The 22,410-nt window shown below is 45.3% G+C and overlaps 1 protein-coding gene across 1 annotated transcript; it reads right to left on the bottom strand.

Annotated features, from left to right (window-relative positions):
• Positions 1 to 5,881: 5,881 nt before the first annotated feature.
• Positions 5,882 to 6,729, bottom strand: LOC309403253 (antimicrobial peptide THP2; the record flags this gene model as incomplete). The annotated part of the gene is made up of 2 exons (XM_081997329.1): positions 5,882 to 6,006; positions 6,672 to 6,729. The coding sequence occupies 2 exons, from the start codon at positions 6,727 to 6,729 to the stop codon at positions 5,882 to 5,884; spliced, it is 183 nt and encodes a 60-aa protein (XP_081853455.1).
• Between the last annotated feature and the right edge of the window lie 15,681 nt (positions 6,730 to 22,410).

Genomic DNA, 22,410 nt, shown 5'->3' with positions numbered 1-22,410 from the left:
TCCCCAGGTAGTGTGACAACGGGAGTGGAAGTGCTGCTCCTGCTGGGTGCCCGAGCACTCATGGGCTGGAGACATCCCGTCATGGACCTGGTGTCATTTGGGCAGAGGCTGCTTTTCCCAGCTTGAATAAAGACACGTAGTTTCACAGAATCACAGAATCACAGACTGGTTGAGGCTGGAAGGGACTTCTGGAGGTCATCTGGTCTGAATCTCCTGCTCAAGCTGGCCACCCAGACCTGATTGCTGAGAGCTGTGTCCAGATGGCTTTTAAATATCTCCAAGGATGGAGACTCCACAACCTCTCTGGGCAACCTGTGCCAGTCCTCAGTGACCCTCACAGCAGAAAAGTGTTTCCTGATGTTCAGAGGGAACCTCCTGTGTTTCAGTGTGTGCCCATGGTCTCTGCTCCTGGCACTGGGCACCACTGAAAATATCCTGGCTCCATCATCTTTGCACCCTCCCTTCAGATATTTATACACATTAGTAAGATCCCCCTTGAGCCTTCCTTCTCCAGGCTGAATAGTCTCAGCTCTCTCAATCTTTCCTCATAGAAGAGATGCTCCAGTCCCTTCATCATCTTGGGGGCTGTTCATTGGACTCTCTCCAGTATGTCCATGTCTGTTTTGGACTGAGGAACCCAGAACTGGACACAGTACTGCAGGTGTGGGCTCGTGAGCACTGAATAGAGGGGAAGGATTACTTCCCTCATCCTGCTGGCAATACTTGATTTAATGCAGCCTAAGATATCTTCAGGATAGCTTTCTTTGCAGCAAGGGCACATTGCTGTCTTATCTTCAACTTGGTGTCCACCAGGACCCCAGGTCCTTTTCTGCCAAGCTGTTTTCAACTGGGTGGCCCCCAGCATATATTCTGGCATGGGTTTGTTCCTCCCCAGGTGCAGGACTTTGCACTTCCCCTTGTTGAACTTCATGAAGTTCCTGTCAGTCCATTTCACCAGCCCGTCAAGGTCCCTTTGGATGGCAGCACAACCCCCTGGTGTATCAGCCACTCTTCCCAGTTTGGTGTCATCTGCAAGCTTGCTGAAGGTAACCTATATCTTAAAGTTTCCTGATTTCCAGGGAAGAAACAGGATGCCTTCTCCTCTTCTTTTCCCATCTGCAGATCATAAAAGACCAGCCCTGCTGCTCTCTGCTATCAGGCACTAACTGCCGTCCTTCCACAAACCAACATGCAAAGCTGTGCTGCAGCCGCAGGTGAACACGTATGTTTGTCTGTGCGCAGGTCTGTGTTTAACCAAAATACTTGTCGGGGAGCAGCGAGGCCAGGCTGTTCCACCAGGGAAGTCTGGCTCTGCAGCAATGAGGCAGCTCAAGTTTGAGTGCTGCCTCAATGCAGGCTTAAACCAGGAAGGCAGGTCAGCAAGGTATAGTGTCAGGATCAAAGCTGGCAAATAGCTCAAGCAAGGACCAGGGAAAAGAAATTAAACTGAAAAGCAGCTCTCAACTGATGTTTGGGAGAGTTCTGCTTATCATAGCTCTTTCTCATGCAACTCAAGGCCATGTAGCAGCTCCATGCGGATCTTGGCTTTGAAAACAGACGGCTAAACCTCTGTAAGGGGTAGAGTGAGCACAGGACATTCCCTGTATGTCTCCTGAGAGATGACCCTTGGAGTTAAGGGTCCCATGGCTTGGGCTTTCCCTAGGAGGGATGTTCATCTTTGTCAAGACAGGAAGTAACTGTATCTCTGTGCTGTACTTGATGATATGTATGAGTCTGCTTTTTGAGTAAGGCACACAATTAAAACCTCTTTTGAGCCTTCTGCTCCATGACTCCATCACTGGGTAGATTTTTGCTGCCAGTTGATCTCCCTGCAGACAAAACTGCAAACATTTATTTAATGTGGTGCCTTTTGGAAAAATAGTTCAGCACAGAGCCATCTTCATAGCAAGTGAGAGCTGGACTAAGTTACTCAGTGAACCGTGATGGAAGCAAATGCCAACAGATGGCTAGCATCTCTGCCAAGTGCTGCATACCCAGCTGGAAAGCTGGCAATGGCTGAGAGTGGCCTCCTTGGAAAGAGAAGTCTTCACCAGAACAACCAGTCGCTTCTTATGAATGCACGTGTTCACAGATACACACACATGTTTACCCACAGATGGATCACAATCATGGAGGCATTTTGAGAAAGGGCGAGATCAGCCTGTTGGTGGAAAGCAGCCAGTCTAGCCTCAGGTTGTCTCCAGCTAGGTGGAGAGGAGAAGACACTCTGCTCAATCCCTGATCCATGGGACCCTTTCAAGATGTCGCCTTGAGGGGGAGCTGGACAGTCAGCCTGGGAGATCTATTTCCCTCTAAGGTCTAGAAAGGTCTCCTTGGGGGTTGCTCATGGGATCAGCCCAAGTACTGATGAGGGTAAGGGATGTCTCTCCCTGCTGTGTGGTGGGATGGGGCATGGAGCATCACAGCTCCCATCAGGGCCTCCAACAAGGAGGGTTACAGTGTGCTGGAGCAAGATGAGTAGGAGCCTGGGGCCTCCAGGATGGCTAGTGCCAACCCAAGAGGCACACTGCTCAGCACAGACCTCCATAACCATCTGCTGCTGCTGGAACCTGTGGCCACCAGGGACAAGGACCAGGACAGGGGTGAATTCTGGCCATTTATAGCAAGGAATATCCTGTATACTGAGGCCAGAATTTTTGTCAGGGCAAATGTCAAGGCTTGAAAAGCATCAATAAAAAATTTCAGTTTTGAATTGTAGAGGAACGTCAACAGTTTGTGGCCAGCTACCCACTAACACCTACCGTGTTGAGAAGTAACGATGTTTCCTGTCCTTCACTTCCATGGTGTGCACTTCATTCCCAGACATAATCATAGAAGGTTACTTTGCCAAGTGGTGCCACTTGAAGGAATATTAAGCATTTGGGCAAGTTCAGGCAGAACTGCAGGAGGTAAGAGAGGGGCTGAGACAAGAAGAAATATTTCAGTGCCAAATATTATGTGACTTGTGAAGTATGTATACCATATCTTCCATAATATATACTGCCTGAAACTCATTTGGGGGATTCAGTTCCTCTGACTTAATTTGGGTGACGACAGGTGCAGTGGTGGCTAGACTCCCATCACAGTCCACAGAGTCAGGAAAACCAACAGTCCGGTGAGGATGGCTTCAGTTGCTTGAACGTTGGCAGTAGTGCCATTTCTAGCGCCGTGTGATATTCTGTCTGGTCTCCATGTGCTGTTGTGGAATGGTCAAGACCTTGTGCAAGTCCTGTCTGTTACAGGACTGTAAAAATTAAAATCAGTAATTTTAAATGTCATAAATCACATCTTCTAACGACCTTCTCTGTTTAGTTCATTAACACCATTGAACACTGTTTAGTGTAAGAAATCCTACAAGGAACAGCTTGGTGTTAGTACAAGGGCTAGGTATTACATTTTCATAATGTATTTATTTGGGCTAAAAGTGAATATCATAGAATATAATTATCCTGCTTATATGCTGGTAAAGGAATAGCTCAACAGCTGTGTTCTTTGTAAGCTAATTCCTTTGTACACTTGCATTTCTCAGCAAAACTTAGGACTTCTGTCATGACAACAACTGAAAACACCCTAATGTTTTCTAGGCACAGATTTTCACTGCCTTGTCTCTGTTCTGGTGTCTTTTTTCCCCTCCTAATACAGAATGCTGGACTTGCTTTCAACTGTAATACTCCTATGCATTCTCTTAGCTTTTCTCTTAGCAGTGTCAGGTAGAGAGTGAGTCTACAGCCTACACCAAAGAGAAAAAAAAAAGAAATAAACACTCAGAGGCATTTTTCTAAAATCTGCCCAGTAAGTTTGGAACTGCTTCTTGTGGGTGGATGTAATCTAGCTGCTCTAAATGCACTGAGAAGAGGCCTGAAGCACGAGATGTTGCCTGAATACATGGTCATGTTGCACGTTGGATGCCTCCTCTAGATACCAGACCCAGAGCGGGGGGACAACAGTACCCTCTCAGCCCCCTTTGACGTGTGAGCAAACCCTGCCAACTGTGCCACTGCACAACAGGGCCAGGCTGTCAGCTAGCACCAGGCAGAGGGTCTACAGCTTGCCCAGGCATGCATTCCTCCAAACACCCATTTTCCAAAGACTTTGAGCTATGTTAACTATCACCATGTCTTGAGTATAGGAAATCATGCCACAGAGGATTAGAAGTTGGATGGGATGCCTGAGGATAATTTTGCTCCCTCCTAAGACGTGCAAAGAAATGGTCATAGGACATATAAATGCTGCAATTTTGGCAGGCAAACAAAATCCCCTCCTGAACAATATTTCAGAAATATATGTAAACCCAACAGATAACTGAGAGGAGTGTGCCATATGGTGGAGGGAGAGGGAGAGTAGCTAATGAAGAGGGACCAGTAGAAGCTGTTCTCCACCTATTATCTTTTATACATGCTCTCAGAGGGACAGGTGGGAAAAAAAGAGCAAAACTTACATCACGGCTGTGAGATTACAGGTCAAACAACTTCTAGGGAGAAAGGAACTGGCATAAATTGTTGCACTATTTAAAAAAAAAAAAAATAGACTTACATCTTTCCCAGGATGCTTACGGGCATCTTCCAGAAGCCAGAACATTGAGTCTTACATGCTGATGTTTCAACAGATGGTGAGTGTCTGGGTTTTTAGCTATTTCTATTTCTCTTTCCCCAAGAAAAGATTTCTGCATAGTAAAAAACCCAGGATTTTGGCATCTGAACATATTCCCACAAAGGGAAGCTGAGTTCTTCCAGCCACCCTACCTCTTGGTACTGGAGGGTAAGGGCTTGAGTCCATGTCTGTCTAGCCCTGGACAGCTGTATGTCTCAGAAAAACGTAAATTAAGGAGCAGCTGGCACTGTAAATTCTTGCCCTCTGGGGTTTGTGTGTCAAACCCCAAGTAGGATCATGACCCTCAGCCCATGCAGCAGACACCCATGTTTCAGTGATGTGAATGCTAAGCAACAACAATTTATTGAAAAGGAGGGGAAGCAATACAGAATACATTTGGATTTACTCTACATAACAAAGCTTTTTGCATTAAAAATGAAAGGTGCATGAGGCTTTGTAGCAGGATGCGGTGGTTTTAGCAGTAAGGGGATTCAAAGCAAATTCCTAGGTTTAGAAGACATTTTCATCACTCTTGAATGGACAGTCCATGAAGTTTTTCTACATACCATGGCCTGCACAAAAGAAAAAAAAAAAAAAAAAGATTCAGATTCTTTTCTGTTTGTATTCCCTCCCTACTTACTCTCAGTCCATGCATATTCTCCTCTTGGCTATAAATATTTTCCAAAATACCTAATGTCATGTGTAGTCATGCTGGGACAGCCCTGTGCACTCATACCCTTGAGCAAGAAGAGTGTTTTCCTATTGCTTCAGGAAAAGCAGGGAATTAAATTGATATCCCTTGATATCGGGGTGAATGCATTCATTCCTGAGTGAAAATAGAAGGCTACCTGTCACACAATAATTTCTTCTTACAACACTGTTGCACTTCTTGCCCACATTTGACGTCACTCGGAGACCTGTGTTCACTCTGCAGCGTAACTGAATTCCCCTCTGCTCCCCATAGCGCACAGCAGCCCAGTTCTGCAAATACCAAACCCCGATATTTTGTTCTGGCATAGGGGCTGTAAAAGGATCAAACAGAGATGGAACAGCACAAGGCTGACATCTCCGACCGTGCTTTATCCTTCTTCCTGGGGCAGATCATGGTGCACATCTCAGGAGAAAGAGCACCACAGAGCTCACCCTACTTCAATGCTTGACCATCCTCATGGCGTAACAGGTTTTTTTCCTTATATCCAGTCAGAAGATTCAATAGCACCTTGGGGTTAAGGTCACAGGCAAAATAGATTTGTCTGCTCATATTGCAGATAAGCCTTGGTGAATGTCAAACTCACGATTTGCAGCAGGAGCGGAACCCAAAGCAACTTCCAACTTTAACCAGGTGGATGGGACACCTTCCAAAATGACAGGACCCTTTTCTACAGAGAAACATTTCCCGCCGGGGTGAAGACAAACCTGGAACAATAACAAAAATTACCTTCCATCTCATTCTGCAGGGCAGAAAACGGTCATAATGCCAGCAAGGGTTTCCCATTCATTGAGCTGCCTTCACCACCAACTTGCCTTAAGGACTGTTGCCCAGATTTGGCCGTGTCGAAAGGCCATGTAAGAGGTGAGATTGCAAAGCAGGTCTACACCTTGCAGAGATAGGGTCCTTAGCTCACGGTGCATCTAATTGGATGGTCTTAAAGTCCAGATGGAGAATAATACAGATCTCCTGACTCATTTTCCTTTACCTTATGGAAAAGGGTCACGGGTCCAGAGGATTTAATACAGATTCCTATCCAAAATGGCCAGGCTTCATTTTCATCTGCATAAGCACTGCTGAGTGTGCTGTTGTCCAAAGATCATGGCCACCGCAGACACCAGCTCAGGTGTCTAACACCAGAGCGTTTAGCACTAACTCTTCAGGAAGACACCAGAAGTGAAAAATCACTTTTCTTCAGAAGTCATAATTTCTCCACCTTTGAAAGAGTTTTCATAGGGAAGCACAGGCACTGATCTATTCGACTAATTCCTGCTTGGTTTCTAGCAACTTTAACCAGTAGTGGTTAAAATGTGCTGGGAAATTTGCTTCAGGTGCACAAAAATCCCCTTCTAGCATCTCTTTTCCATCTTACCTGGAGAAACCTGGAGTGCCAAGAAGAGGAGAGAAAAGAGCAGGTAAAGGATCTTCATGACTGCAGATTTGCTGGGTCACTGTAGGGAAAAGGACCAAGAAAGATGTTTGACAGGCAGTCCCTGGGATCTACAGTCTTCTGCACTGTACAGATACTGTGTTAACAAAAATGGCATTCATATTTTGATTATATAATATAACAATGTAATATTATAATTATATATTATATACTATATAATTCTATTATATTTTAATAACATAAAATATAAATTATATTTTATGCAAATATATTTTATATTTTATATATCATATATATATGATATATAATTTATATTGCCTTTTTCCTCAAACTTTCAAAAATAACCAGAAAGACCCATGTGACATCATGACTGCTGTATGAACATTTCTGGGAAAAGTAAATATATATGGGGCAACATGCTTTCAGGATACGTGATCATTAAGTTATTTTAATAGTTTGATTTCTTGGATTTCTTTCACATTTTGCAAGTTGTCCTTAGCCAAAATGCAATAATGACATTATTTTTAGTTAAAAGTTTTATCTAATAAATAAACAACACTAAGCAAAATGAGGTGATTGTACAGTCAAACTTACAAACTTCAGAAAAAAATGTTCATTTTGCAAATTTATCAAGAAATAACAGCTAAAATCAAGTTGCTCAAAATCTTCAGTCTTAGCCTACAGGCAGCAATTCTAGAATGGTACAACCAAATCAGTTCCCATCTGACAAATGAAATTTGAAAAGCAAATAGGTAATGCCTTCACTGAAAGAGTTAATAATTGAACTAATATCAGCAAAATGGGATCAGGTAGCCTAGAAAGGGGCTTATAAATAAAGAAGAGGTAGTTAATGTCATATATCACGGCATTAGAGAATCTTCTGTCACAAAGTACGTTCTCTTATGGAAGGAAGGGAAACGAGGTTCTGCTGAAATGTCATATTTCTGCAAACAGAATGGTACAGGGTGGCCCAAAACTGCTTTGAAATTAGTATTAGAAGTTTACACAAGTTTCTATATATTTGAAAATATCAGGAGAAGCAAGTAGGCAAAGTTAACAATTCTGCAACTGAAATAAAGTTGTTAACAGAGAGGCATAGATAAAAAATATATACAGGTTTCCATTGAAGAGACCATCAGTTTTTCTGGACCACAGACTTCTCTAAAGTAACCTGACCCAGACAGATTTTTTCTCAGGAGTTAGCAAGCAGAGTATTTTTATCAAAGTATTCTAGGTATTAGCACATATTTAAACTTCTTATTCAACCTGTGCAATTTCTGTAAAACTTAGATTAACCTTTTTTAGTAACCTACAAATTTAGATTAATAATGCAGAGGGGTTTTTTTGTTCGTTTGTTGTGGTTTGTTGTTTTTTTTTTATGAGAAAAAGACAATAGCAGACATTGAAAGAAAGACTGAAAAGAACTGAGAAGTTACCAGATATCAGTTGAGTCCAGAAGCCAAACAAGACCCTTCCCTCCAGTGGGCTTTGGCTGTGGGGCTGAGACCCTCTTTTATAACGTGTTTCCTAAGAGGAGTGACAACTGCTTTCTCTTCTCAGCAAGTACACGTTGAGCCAATCAAAAAATTACCCTTTTTTTGTGACTTCTAATCCAACCAGCATCAAGTTGGTTTTCATTTCCCAGCAAAAAAGCAGGGTTTCTCTCCAAACCTATTGAAACTATTTTCCTGGAAAATCCCAGGTTATTCATGCAATACCTCTTATGACACCCCAGTTTGTGTAAGATACGTTAAGCCACCACGGTATGTGTCAAACATCCTGGGACGTACGCTGAACTGTTCCTGCTTAGGAGCAACATAACCCATTGCAATACAAAACATCTGTCTGCTTCTCTGCACTCCCAGTTAGTTTATTTTCTGTTCCATAAATACAGAACAGAAGAACACAGAATGGACATATGAAACTAAAACAAATGTACATTGAGTTAGTGGCCAGTGACCACTAAGGATGCCTAAGTAAAGAGCATAAAATGTACAGAAATAGGGTGAGAGCACCATGATTATGGCCCTGCACACCCTTCCAGCTGATGGAAAATACATCAGTTTATAGAAATACAGTGCCAGAGGCTGTGTCCAGACCCTCAGGCTGCAGAGCTCCTGATCGACCATTTTTCTGTGACTCTGGCTGATCTTCTTGGACTTCTGGCCTCCACAGGACCTTCAGTTGATAATTCCACAAACGTATTCCACCTTAGGTGAGCATTTATTTTTTGCTTACCTGCTCTCAGTCTGCCAGCTATCTGCTTTTTCTGTCATGGGAAGTAGCGAATAAATATTCCATTTTCACCTCTCTACATCACTACTGATGCTGTGGTCCTTTCTTACACTCCCCCTTGTCTGTCTATTTTCCTACAATGAAAAGAGGAATTCTGTCAACCACGTCTGTCAGATTAGTCTTCAGATGGATCCAGCATCTTCCAGATGGATCCAGGTGGATCAGTGCATCATTCCTGTTGTACACTTACCTTATTTCTTCAGTTCTATTACACCCTTTTGAGAATGGGCTGGCTAGAATTGCATGCAATGTCCAAAATGCACCTTGGATTTGTATAGTGCCTAATCATATTTATTCTTTTGTTTCCAGCTCCTTTTTTTTCTCCTCAATTCCTAACATTTGCCTTGCCTTTTTGTCCAGAGGTGAACACTGATGTTTCTAGAGCGGTATCCACAGTGAAGTCTGCAATTGCATTAGCACAGTTTTGAAGTAATCCCCTGATGGTCCCCTGTGACTTCATGCTGGTTTGGTTTGCAGAGAGGTTTTCATGTGTGCAAACTAGATTCCTTAGGAGGAACGTGGACCAGAAGTTTTGCTTTGAAAGTGCTCTAAAGGTACTCTGAAGGTATTCCAGGACCTAGTGGGCCATGAACCAATTTGTGGGCTCCACCACCTCAAGGTCCTGTAGAGTGTACCTAACATTACTTTCTTTTGGAAACCTGGCGAGTTTGCACTGGGGGATCAGCCATTTGAGGAGAGGCTGCAGGACCCATCTTTGTTCAGCTTGGAGAATACATGGATAAAGGTCATCTAATTGCTGTTCACAACTGCCTAATGGTAGCTATAGAGAAGATGGAGTCACACTCTTCTCAGAGGTTTACAGTTGAAGGTTGGGAGGTAACAGACACAAATTACAATTTACCGGTCACAAGTGGTGTTCTCCGGTCACAAGCGGTGTTCCCCAGGGCTCGGTTCTGGGGCCGGTCCTGTTCAATATCTTTATTGATGATCTGGATGAGGGGATCGAGTGCTCCCTCAGTAAGTTTGCAGATGACACCAAGCTGGGTGGGAGTGTTGATCTGCTGGAGGGTAGGAGGGCTCTGCAGAGGGATCTGGACAGGCTGGATCGATGGGCAGAGGCCAACTGTATGAGGTTTAATAAGGCCAAGTGCTGGGTCCTGCACTTGTGTCACAACAACCCCACACAACGCTCCAGGCTTGGGGAGGAGGGGCTGGAGAGCAGCCCGGCAGAAAGGGACCTGGGGGTGCTGGTTGACAGCCTGGCAGTGTGCCCAGGTGGCCAAGAAGGCCAACAGCGTCCTGGCCTGTATCAGCAATAGTGTGGCCAGCAGGAGCAGGGAAGTGATTGTGTCCCTGTACTCGGCACTGGTGAGGCCGCACCTTGAATACTGTGCCCAGTTTTGGGCCCCTCACTACAAGAAGGACGTTGAGGTGCTGGAGTGTGTCCAGAGAAGGGCAACGAAGATGGTGAGGGGTGTGGAGCACAAGTCTTATGAGGAGCGGCTGAGGGAACTGGGGTTGTTTAGTCTGAAGAAGAGGAGGCTGAGGGGAGACCTTATTGCTCTCTACAACTACCTGAAAGGGGGTTGTGGCAACGAGGGTGTTGGTCTCTTCTCCCATGTAACTAGTGATAGGACAAGAGGAAATGGCCTCAAGCTGTGCCAGCGGAGGTTGAGATTGGATATTAGCAAAAATTTCTTTACTGAGGGAGTGGTCAGGCATTGGAACAGGCTGCCCAGGGAGGTGGTGGAGTCGCCATCTCTGGAAGTGTTCAAAAAACGTGTGGATGTGGCGCTTCAGGACATGGTTTAGGGGACATGGTGGCGCTGGATTAATGGTTGGACTTGATGATCTTGAAGGTCCTTTCCAACCTAGTGATTCTGTGATTCTGTGATTCTGAGAGAAATTCCAATTAGGTATAAGGAAAACCCCTCTGTCACAATGAGGGTTGTCAAACACTGGAATGAGGGCCCAGAGAATTTATAGAATCTTGATCCCCGTATAGATATTCAAATTCAACTGGAAAAAGCTCTAAGCAACCTGGTCTATCTTTGAATATGGCTCTATCTCAGGGACAGATGGACCAGATAGATAGTCCAAACACCCACTCCAACTTACATTGTTTTGTGGTTTATTCAATAGCAAAATCTAAGTAATTCAAACTGAATTCATAAATCCATATAATGAAGAACTGAGGAGCCTCAGCACAATCTCTAAGGTTTAGTGATCCTTTTCTATCTACTGATCTTCCATTGCACCAAGTCACTTGCTGCCATACCCAATAACTGTCCAAAGACACCAATGCTAAATACTTTTTCATATTTTACTTTACACCTCACTTCAGTCAACATTGTTCATGCAATATTTTAATGAAGTGCATAATAATAGGTTATGATTTTAATATCTTTATCATAATGTCTTCTTCATATCTCTTTAATATCTTCATCAACATAGACAGTGGGATCAAGTGCATCATCAGCAAGTTTGCAGATGACACCAAGCTGCATGGTGCGGCTGACACGCCTGAGGGACGGGACGCCATCCAGAGGGACCTGGACAATCTGGAGGAATAGGCCCATGTGAAACTCATGAGGTTCAACAAGGCCAAGGGCAGGGTCCTGCACTTGGGTCAGGACAACTCCCGGTATCAGCATAGGCTGGGGATGAAGGGATGGAGAGCAGCCCTGCCAAGAAGGACATGGTGGTCCTGGTGGGTGAAAAGCTGGACAGGAGTTGGCAATGTGTGCTCACAGCCCAGAAGCCACCCGTGTCCTGGGCTGCCCCCAAAGCCACGTGGCCAGCAGGGTGAGGGAGGGGATTCTGCCCCTCTGCCTCATTCTGGGGAGACCCCCCTGCAGTGCTGTGTCCAGCTCTGGAGCCCTCGGCACAGGAGAGACATGAATCTGTTGGAGAGGGGACAGAGGAGGTCACCAAAATGATCAGAGGGATGAAACACAGGCCCAGGTTGCCCAGAGAGGTGGTAGATGCCCCATCCCTGGTATCACCCCAGGTCAGGTTGGACGGCGCTCTCAGCAACCTGCTCCAGTTGAAGATGTCTCTGCTCATTGCAAGGGGTTTGTACCAGGTGGCCTTGAAAGGTCCCTTCCAACCCAAAGATACTATGATACTATGATTCTATGATACGTTTGCTGTTTTGAACGACTAGTGTTCCTAACTGACCAAGACCTCTGCAAATAGCAACATGTTTTTATACATCATATACTGTCAAAACTAAACTGAAATATTTTAATTATTTATTGGTTCCCTTATTTAGTTACTAGTCACATGACTTTTTCAATACTTTATTATTGATTTCCTAAGTATACAGAAGTGTACACATGTGCATACATGCACAGACTCACATAGATATATATGCATATGAAAAAATGCCTACAAATTATTTCCCTTAAATGCAAACTCTGATAATTGAGATAGCTTTTTATTTTCTACATATTTTTATAAGTGAACTGTTTTTGCAGTAGGAAAAAATGATAGTTGAATTTCTGGTGTGCCTATGAATTTGTGGCCATAAAGCTGAAAATGAAGGGAATAAAATTACAAAAGTTGCAGTTACTTCACAACTTGCCGAGAGTTTGTGGTTAGCTTGCCTACCAACTGTTATTGTTACTCAACATAATTCATCAAGGGAACAAAGATGCATTGTTAATTTTTGCCATGTCCAAGGTGTGCAAGTAACATGAAGGACTTGGTTTTAACACTGAGCATTCTTGACACTGATAACTATAAGTGCTACACGGTCACTCCCATGGTTACCATCAAAATGGCTCTGCCTGGAGATGAGTAAGGGAGAAGCAGAGGAGGGATGGAGGGGCTTTGACTGTCCAAAGCTCAGAGCGGTGAGGCAGGCCTTACCAGATATCCCTTTGTGGATCTCAGGGTAGAAACCTTTCCATCCCTGCCTCCAGCTCCAGTTCTTATGAGCAAGAGACAAGTCAGTCAGTTCCCTACATCAGGAGGGACATACCAGTGTTTTGCCCTTCACAATCTGTGTTTTTACCCAGTGCCTTTTGCTGGTAGACCTGACTTACACCAGGATCGCAGTAGCACCAACTACACTACATGTCCTGGGTCTGTGTGGCCAGGGTTTGGCAGCTGTGGGGGCTGCGGGGGCGGCTTCTGTGAGCAGCTGCCAGACGCTTCCCCCATGTCCGACAGAGCCAGTGCCAGCGGCTCCGAGACGGACCCGCCGCTGGCCAAGGCCGAGCCCATCGGCGACGGGGGCAGCGCCTCTGGGGGAGCAGAGCTGAGAAGGGGAAAAAATGGCAACAGCAACTGCAGCCGGAGAGAGGAGTGAGAAGGTGTGAGAGGAGCAGCCCTGCAGCCCCCGGCCCAGAGCAGGAGGGGCAGGAGGGCTCCAGGCGCCAGGGCAGAGGGTCCCCGGCAGCCCCCGGGGAAGACCCCGGGGAGGCCGGCTGTGCCCCTGTGGCCATGGGGCTCCATGGGGGAGCCTGTTCCTGAAGGACGGCACCCATGGGGGGACCTGGGCTGGAGCAGTTTGTGAAGAACTGCAGCCCGTGGGAAGGACTCACGTTGGAGAATTCCGTGGAGGACCTCCTCTTCTCCAGACTGAACAACCCCAGTTCCCTCAGCCGCTCCCTATAAGACTTGTGCTCCAGACCCCTCACCAGGTTCATTGCCCTTCTCTGGACACGCTCCAGCACCTCAACGTCCTTCTTGTAGTTCAGTTCAAAACTGAACACAGGATTCAAGGTGCGGCCTCACCAGTGCCGAGTACAGGGGGATGACCACCATGCTAGTCCTGCTGGCCACACCATTGCTGATACAGGCCAGGATGCTGTTGGCCTTCTTGGCCACCTGGGCACACTGCTGGCTCATGTTCAGCCGGCTGTCAAAAACTTTTGACAGGTTCTTTTCTGCCAGGCAGCTCTCCAGCCACTCCTCCCCAAGCCTGGAGTGTTGCATGGGGTTGTTGTGACCCAAGTGCAGGACCCTGCGCTTGGCCTTATTAAACCTCATACAGTTGATCTCAGCCCATCGATCCAGCCTGTCCAGATCCCTCTGCAGAGCCCTCCTACCCTCCAGCAGATCAACACTCCCACCCAGCTTGGTGTCATCTGCAAACTTACTGAGGGAGCATTCGATCCCCTCATCCAGATCATCGATAAAGATATTGAACAAGACCAGCCCAGAACCGAGACCTGGGGAACACCGCTTGTGACCAGCCACCGGATTTAGCTCTGTTCACCATGACTCTCTGGGCTCGCTGTCCAGACAGTTCTTTACCCAGCAAAGAGTGCACCTGTCTAAGCCATGAGCTGCCAGTTTCTCCAGGAGAATGTTGTGGGAGACGGTGTCACAGGCTTTACTAAAATCCAGGTAGGCAGATATTATGATGGTGTCAGCATTTTACGTAGTGATATAGTGCTTAGAGTCCTGGCACAGGAACTGGTAGATGGAGACTGGGGAGCTGCTCTGCCTGATGGAGATAGGATAGATTATTAAGGGAAATGTCTTCCCAATGAGGCTGCAGAGTGTCGTAAGGAGAAATGGCTTTCACCCTTTTCAAATCAAGATGTTTGAGTAATTCTGACAAGACCACTTCCCAGAGAGGAAGAAGGATCTTACCTCCATCTTAGGAGTCTGTATGTAGCACAGCAGGTGAGTTAATTAGGAGCAAAAATCAGAAACCCAAACTCTGCTCCTAATAGTTTTTGGGTGAAAAAAACCCCAGCAAATATTAGGGAGGTCTTTCAGTAGTGTCACCCCTATTTAAAATGCTACTACAATAAATACCTGCCTGCTGTTCCATCCCTCTCCTCCAGAGGAGGGTTTGTTGGTGGCAACGAAGGCTCCAGGCATCTGGAAGTCACTGTATGTGGGCATATCTAGAATATCAGGACCAATAAAAGGCTGTGCCCTAACGGCTTGCCAAAGAACAGATGTTCTAGTGTGCTCCAAAGAGGAGCTAGGTTGAACAACAGTGATGGCTGGTGGCCTAGCTAATCACAGACCGTTCCTCAGTGTATGGTAAGATCATCCCTTCGCCTCCTTCATCGGCACTGGACCGAATTCTAACCATAAAGTATAATCGATGTACAGGAGATGAAGGTATCTTGATGCCACTGTGGAATGTATAGTATGGAAATTCAGACTCTAGATTAGCTGCAGAAGCTGCTGGCAGCTGTTGCACTGCCAAAGAAGATGTATCAAAAGGAAGATAACCAGTATTTAGATGTTGTTCTACAGTTGTAAGTGAATTTGCAAGGCATGTACTACATTATAGCTAACAGATAAAATTTTGACCCAAGTGTAGATCATCTGAATCAATAACAAATGGATACACAGTTGTAAACTTCAAACCATACACAAAAAGTATTTAATCAAGCTCAAGACTTTACTGATTACATAGTTAGGTAGTAGCCAGGGCGAAATAGTGAGAGTAACATCTGTATGAACAAATCTGCCCTCCATCTTATTTTTGACTTGACAGCTAATTGAAGATGTCAAGGTACTAGCGCAGAGTCCGGCCTCTTGGTGTACGCACCACACTGTGACTGGCAGGCGTGCAGTGTGTGCTCAATACTCCTTGTCACAGGCCATGTAGCCTAAAGTTTCTAAAAACCAAAGAATCTCTGTAAATAGAATAGTATTTTCTAGAGACCAATGGCATGAGTGATCTCACAAAACTTTAGATGTCCTAAGGGTAAACATCAAAGTCTAAGCTATTTTCACTGCTCTTTCTTTACAGTTAATGGAAGGAAATGGTCTAAGGATTTTTAACTGAAGTACAAACATTTACAATAAGAATGCTAGAATAAATGCAAAAGTAATGGTAAGGAAATACAAGAAACCCAGAGGTGTTGCATTAGGAGATGTTGTGCTACAGCGTCTCGTGCAAGGTGAAGAGCCGTAAGTACTCATTCTGCAGAACAGAATAAATGGGAGCTGTGTCTCTAACAAAGCCAGCATTTCCCCTTCAGAGGGTTTTTTACATACGTGGGCACCTCTTCAAACCCATCCAGCAAGCCATTCGGAGTCCAAATCATCTCTGTTTGGTAATGTATTTGACTGGGCACTGTTTTGTGCACTTTTCAGCAATTGCTTCTGAGAAGATAATGGCCACATCACTACGTTACACATCATAACTTTTGGAAATGTGTTTGCTAGTCTCTTTCTCTTTCCTTCTTTGTACTTTTTTTCTGGTTTGTCACTGTCAAGGGTCTGATGTTATCCAAAATGTTTCTGGTTTTCCCTTGTGTGAGGTCCCCTCAGAAGTGAAACTTCTCAGATGCCTCCAGACCCTTTGAAGGAAGCATCTGGAGGTATCTTGGCATTTTCTACACTGATAGGCCACAATGGCAGGGAAAAGGGACAGAAAGCATGGATTCTGTCTCTGACATCTCAGTCAAAAATACTGTAATACCTTCAAAAAACAGCCTGGAAACTACCAGAATGTGTACCTGCTGGACACAAGCACCCATGAAATCATCACAGAGTGAAGCTAGGTTTCATCCCTGACAAAAATACCATGGTCACTGCAGGAGTGTTCCAGGGATATGGCCATTGGGAAGCGGGGGGATGAAATGACCTCCCTTTGCCCTGGGGGTGCAGTAGGGTGCAAACGGAGAATACCTAGCTGTAACAGCCACCAACCCACCTGTGCGTTACTGACTATGGTGAGAGCAGTTCTATGAAATAGCCCCTCCTTTCCTACAAAAAACACCCAAGGTTCAACCATATGAATGCCATCGTAACTGATTTTATTAAAGGGGAGAAAAGATATAATTTCCACGGTGTTGCCTAGTTCATATTTATGTTTTTGCAGGTGCTGATGTTTGCTTTACTGCAAAGGAAGATTTTGAGAGCTTTTTGTAGAGCAGGTACTAGTGCCACCAGGAGCAATGGGATTGGGACAATTCAGAGGCCATTCGGTAGGAGCAGAAAGGATTTCCAAGGAGAATCCAGGGGGTCTTCAGCGCCTCCACCCCCTGCATGGTGAAGAAGAGAATGTTACAGGTTACCTACCAGTAGGTTTTCTACAGTGACGTTCTCTTTATTTCATGGCACCAGAGCAGAGGCTGCCATGGGATGTGAACACTCCCTGAGGACCCTCTATGCCAGCAGGTTTGGCACTGGAGAAGTGAGACAGGACAGTGTCGGGAGCCGTGCCTCTAAGATGTTGCTCTGGAGAAAAGCTAAGGAGGATATCAATTATTGCCATGGTGATCCCTGCACTTCTACATACCTTCTGCAGCAAGAAAATCCATTATGACATGTTCCAATCCAGTAATACGGACGACGACATATCCCTGGGACGCAGCGTCCGTTTTGGGCTATACAAGGATCAAATGGCCTAGGAATGAAGTGCTGACCTGCACAGTGGAAAGAGAATAGTCATTTACCATGGAAGTGAGCAAAAGTGGATACTCTTTCTCTCTCCTCTAATTCCTCTCTCTACCCCCTCACACCTTACCTGCAGCAGCTTGGAACATCATGAAGAGGACAACCAGGAGCTGGTAAAGGATTCTCATGGCCACAGCTGGGATGTGAATTCCTTACCTGTAATGAGCAAAGACCACAAGACCGAAAGGTGCTGAATGGAGAGTCCCCTCCTGACTGGGGGATGCTTAAAACATGACCTGAGTGACCAAAGCGAAAATCTTACAAAATACAATGAAGAACAGAGTGAAAACTGCATCCCTGGAGATATTCAAAATTTCCATGAATATATGTAATTATTATTAATTATAACCTGACCTAATTAGCCCTGGTTTGAGCATGGATTCAGACTAGATACTCCTGGACTCCCAACCAAAATAATTCTGTGATCCTATGGTGTTTTGGTGTTGTGGGTTTTTTTTTTTTTAAATATTGATCTTATTGCATTGAAAAATGATATTACAGATCTCTACAACACCAGGCAGGTTACTCTGGTACCAACAGAGACCCATGAATTATTCACCTTCAACCTACCGTAGTTCACAAAGTGTTCAGAGACTGAGCCAACCATCATTCATAGGTAAGGCTGAAAAAGACATCCGTATCTCTTGAACAATTAGGGTGACAACTCGCTCAAAATATTACTGGAATTTAGGCAAGATATGTAGCTCAAAATGCAACTCTCAACTGCTGTGCTGGCTAGATGCCTGTTTCGCAGGAAGCTAGACATTCCTTAACTACAATCCTCTGTCTCTGATGTCTCGCGTGAAGGTTTCTGAGTCTCTACCCACTCGCCTTGGAAGTCAGCAAACAGAGTTTCCTCCTGCAAGCCCTGCAACCAACCCATGGTTCTGCAGGGCACGTACAGATCGGATGCACTCACTGGAGTTAATGAGAAGAAAGGGGTCAATGAATGCAGAATACTCATTAGACTTGAGATTAATGAAAGGAAAAGAAGTGTCTAAAGACAAAGAGGTGAGTGAGGGTGCCTGTCCAGAACTAGGCAGAGACTTACTAGGGGAAGAGGTGGAAGGTCACCACTGCTGTCTGTCTCTCTTCTCCAGACGGTGCCCCAGACCCAAACTTGCCTCCTTATATAAAGGTTTGGGGATCCTGGCACTGTAGTCATGGGCCAATGAAAAAAGCTTTTTCCAACCAAATTCGTCCTGTACTTCAGTGTCTTCCAATGAGAAAGGAGGGTCCGCTCTGAGACTGCTTTCACCGCAAAGCCCCTGATCCTTGTGCAACCAATCTTAGACCATCCAAGTTTGTGTAAGATACGTTAGGCCACAGGCTTACGTAAAATACCTGGGAATGTGCAATGACTACTCCTTTTGGTCCTTGTTCTGCCTTTGGTACGCAGCTTAATTGTCTAATTTGCAGCCATAGCATGGTCATTGTTTCCCTGCATAACATTTTATCCTTTCAATCTAACCTTCTGGTCATTTTTGCTCCGTGTCAGTAATTGCTTTATTTTCAGTTTATTAATTACATAGTTAATAATGTAGTGCATAATGAAATTATAAGGTATGATATTAAAACAGAAATACAATTTTTCATATAAAATTTTATAATAGATCACATTTTCATTTCTACTACTTCCTCTGTGGATTTCTCTTGATTTTTTTTCCTCTTGTTTCAGCGTCCTTCCTGTTATCAACTTTTAGTCAATCTTTCTCAGGCTACCCAGACTCTTACAGGATAACCAGCACACCTGCCAACCTCATATATATTTCTCAAATTCTCTATAAAAGATAAGCATTTTATTAAGAAGAAAATTCATTTTTAGTCCTTCCATTTCTGAATGGCAGTCAGAAGCCACACATTCTCTCTAAATACATGTGTATGTATGTTTTATATACACATATTATACATGGATCAGTGTATATACAGGTATTCAAGTATTTAATTCAAAGATTGTTGAGATTTTACAGGTTCTGAGCCATGAGCATGTTTGCTGTTACCCAACCTAAGTCCTTTCTGGGGCACAGAAGCAACAATTCCTATTTCTGAAGCACTTCTGCTCTAAGGCTAAGCAGTATGAAGAACTGCAGCCTCTGTCAGGACATCTTTATTGACAGTTTATTCCATATAATCCAGGTGACTTCCCTGGGTAGGGAGCAAGGGTAACACGTGAGAAGCCTGGTTAGGAAGTGCTGCTGAGGCTCTGTCTCCTCTCACAGCAGCGGCCGATGTAGCTGGCCATGTCTTTTTTAAACCTGTGATAGTCCACCAAGTCAGCCAGGGCACAGAGGAGGAATTTTCTGCATTGTTTTTCACAGAGAACACATTAAAAAAATTATTGGGATCTCCAACACTGATTTTACTGGAGCAAAAACTCAAATGAGGAGATTTTTGGCACGCAGCTCTCCCTGTCGTCTGCATCTGCTGGTGAACAAACCTTTCCTCCAGGTTTACCTCTAGTCTGGCAACTTTATGGCATTTTCCACTTATTATGAACCCCACACAGTCCCTTCCTGTGACAGCAAGAAATGTTCTTTCTTTCCACCTTTCTTTATCCTCATCCTGACAAGATGTCTGGTCCCTCTTCCTTTGGGACCACCCCACTCTCCTGTGCTATGCCATCTCCTCTGGATGTGTCTCTACCTACCCCATTCTCTGCTCCAGAAGTTTTGCTCCCTCAAAATACCCACAAATTGATGTCCATGAGCCAATAATTTGAAGTCAGGCCATTCCTTGCACAGCAGATTTGTTAAGCCATGACACGGGAAGTTTGTTTCCATAGTTGGAGGGTGGTGGGAAGACCCAGATGCACACAGCTGCTGTTGGCGTGGCCGCCGGACACTCCCCACCAGGCAGGAGGTCTGGGTCTGTGGTGCCCTCGCCTGGAGGTTGCTGCCTTGCAGCTGGGCTGTGCAATGCTTGTGCATCTGGTGTTTCAAAGGGGAGAGGTGGGAGGAAGCTGTGGATGCACAGCGGTAACCAGATGTTGGACAGCACATGAGATGGGTCATCAGCGGCACCCTGCCTGTGGGGTGCCTCATGTTTGCATAATCATAGAATCACAGAAGGATTTGGGTGGGAAGGGACCCTTCAAGGCCATCTAGTCCAACCCCCGGGGTGAGCAGCGACATCTTCAACCAGAGCAGGTTGCTCAGAGCCCCGTCCAGCCTGACCTGGGATGTTTCCAGGTCTATGTTTCCATCTACCACCTCTCTGGACAACCTGGGCCAGGGTTTCACCACCCTTGTTGTGAAAAATTGCTTCCTTTTATCTAGTCTAAATCTGATGCCTTTGTATAAATCCCTATTTGTCTTTTTTTTTTTTTGCCCCCTCCAGGCATCTTTAGGTGTGCAAAGAGAGGAGTAACAGAGAGGTTAATTTATCATAGCTTTTAAACTCAGCTTGCTCAGTTCCTTAAGCATCCCAGGCCCTGTTGTGCAGCTGGACTGGAGCAGAACTGGGCACTGGCTCATGGAAAGTTGAAACCTGGGATGCAGTAGAAAGTCACAGAGAAGTTTGGAGAGGCAGATGTAGTTATGGAGAGACAGATGTAAAAGCTGTAGGAAAATAACACTGAATTACTTCTTTCTTTCTTCCCTGTCTCACGGTGCTTAGTTTTACACCACATAGTTTGCTATTCTTTTTTGAGTAACAAACTATATCCTTCAAAGGATGCTCCCCACTGAGTTTTGCCGTGTGACCAGATGCACTCCCCATCTCTCTCCTGGAGCGTTTATTTGGTTTCATTCCAGTTGTTTTCCCTACTGACCATTGCACAGCTGTGTCTATACTATTCCCCTTGGAAAAACACGTGGCTTGAAAAAAGCAACAGGGACTTGCAGGAACACAGGATAGAAGGGTATTTTGTGTGGGTAGGGCTGGTGCTGGAGATGGGAGCTGAGTGGCACCAGGTTTCGTGGACATTAATTACACTGGTGATGCTCGGCTGGAGCAGGAGTGCCCAGGGATTGCCTGATTATGGCTTCTTTATGTGAAATTAAAAACTAGGATTGCCTTAAAAGATGCTGCAGCAATTCCTGACTCAGGCAACCCAGTACCACAGCAGCCCAGAACTTGCATTGAGCCATTGCTGCTCTTGAATTGTGTAAAAATATGTGTAAAAACGCTTTAAATCACCCTGGACTAAAGGAAGACGAGGAACATAAAGCTTCTGTGACGTCTTGGAGTCCTGAATTTTCCCTTTACACCGAGAGGTGCACACCTCTCACCATGAGAGGATGTCCCACTGTAATAGGAATAATTAATAGGTGTAATAGGTGTTGCCGACTTGCGCTGGTGATTGCTGCAGTGCAGATCCTCTGGAGCATGAGTAGGACCATAAACCTTGCTACCCAGGAGGGATGCCACACTTGGGTGAGGAAGGGGACTGGAACAGGCTGTTTCTTTCTGTGGGACTCTACATGGGTGATTTTAAGAAATCTCAGCGCTGGGAATATCTTCCTCGAGACCAGGTATCAGCTTTATAGTAGCTTGAGTGCCCTGAATGGAAAGGCCGTTCAGATACCCACCTCCAGGTTATCTAAATCTATGTTTTGGTCCCAGCTGGGTAAACTCTCCATTGGCTTTGCAACACAGTCGGTGAAGCACAGACAAATATTACTGCTGCTCTGTAGACGTAAAGCTGAATTCCTGCTCCCCGGTTCCCCCAGCAGCACATTTGCCCTCATATTTCAAGGGCATTGGAAGTTGCTGGCAAGCCTTCTGTTTGTTTTTGTCTTCTCTGAGCTTGAGGGTCTCTGTGGGTGGGAGAGGTGCAGCCCAGCCGCCGTGCCCGGAGGGAGCAGGGGGCAGCTCGCTCTGCACCGCTGCACGAAACGGTGGGCAGCAGCTGTGATTTCCAGGCAGGTTTTGGCCAAGTCAGGTCTGGGCAGGGTTCCACAAGGCTGGCCAAGGCCACTGAATGGACAGCAGGGCTGTTCCCCGCCTGGATTTCATGCCGTTTTTTGCAAATTGTGGACGTGCAGCCAGGACAAGCGTTGGGCAATTGTACCAAAGGTCCGTCACCCCTTCCCGTCATTTGCACAGAGGACACTGGAGGAAGAGGATGGCAGAGAGAAGG

The sequence above is a fragment of the Phaethon aethereus genome (assembly GCF_964289735.1).
Source record: "Phaethon aethereus genome assembly, chromosome: 3".
Lineage (NCBI taxonomy): Eukaryota > Metazoa > Chordata > Aves > Phaethontiformes > Phaethontidae > Phaethon > Phaethon aethereus.
The sequence above is the reverse complement of the archived record's forward strand: the minus strand, read 5'-3'. Positions and strand labels throughout refer to the sequence as shown.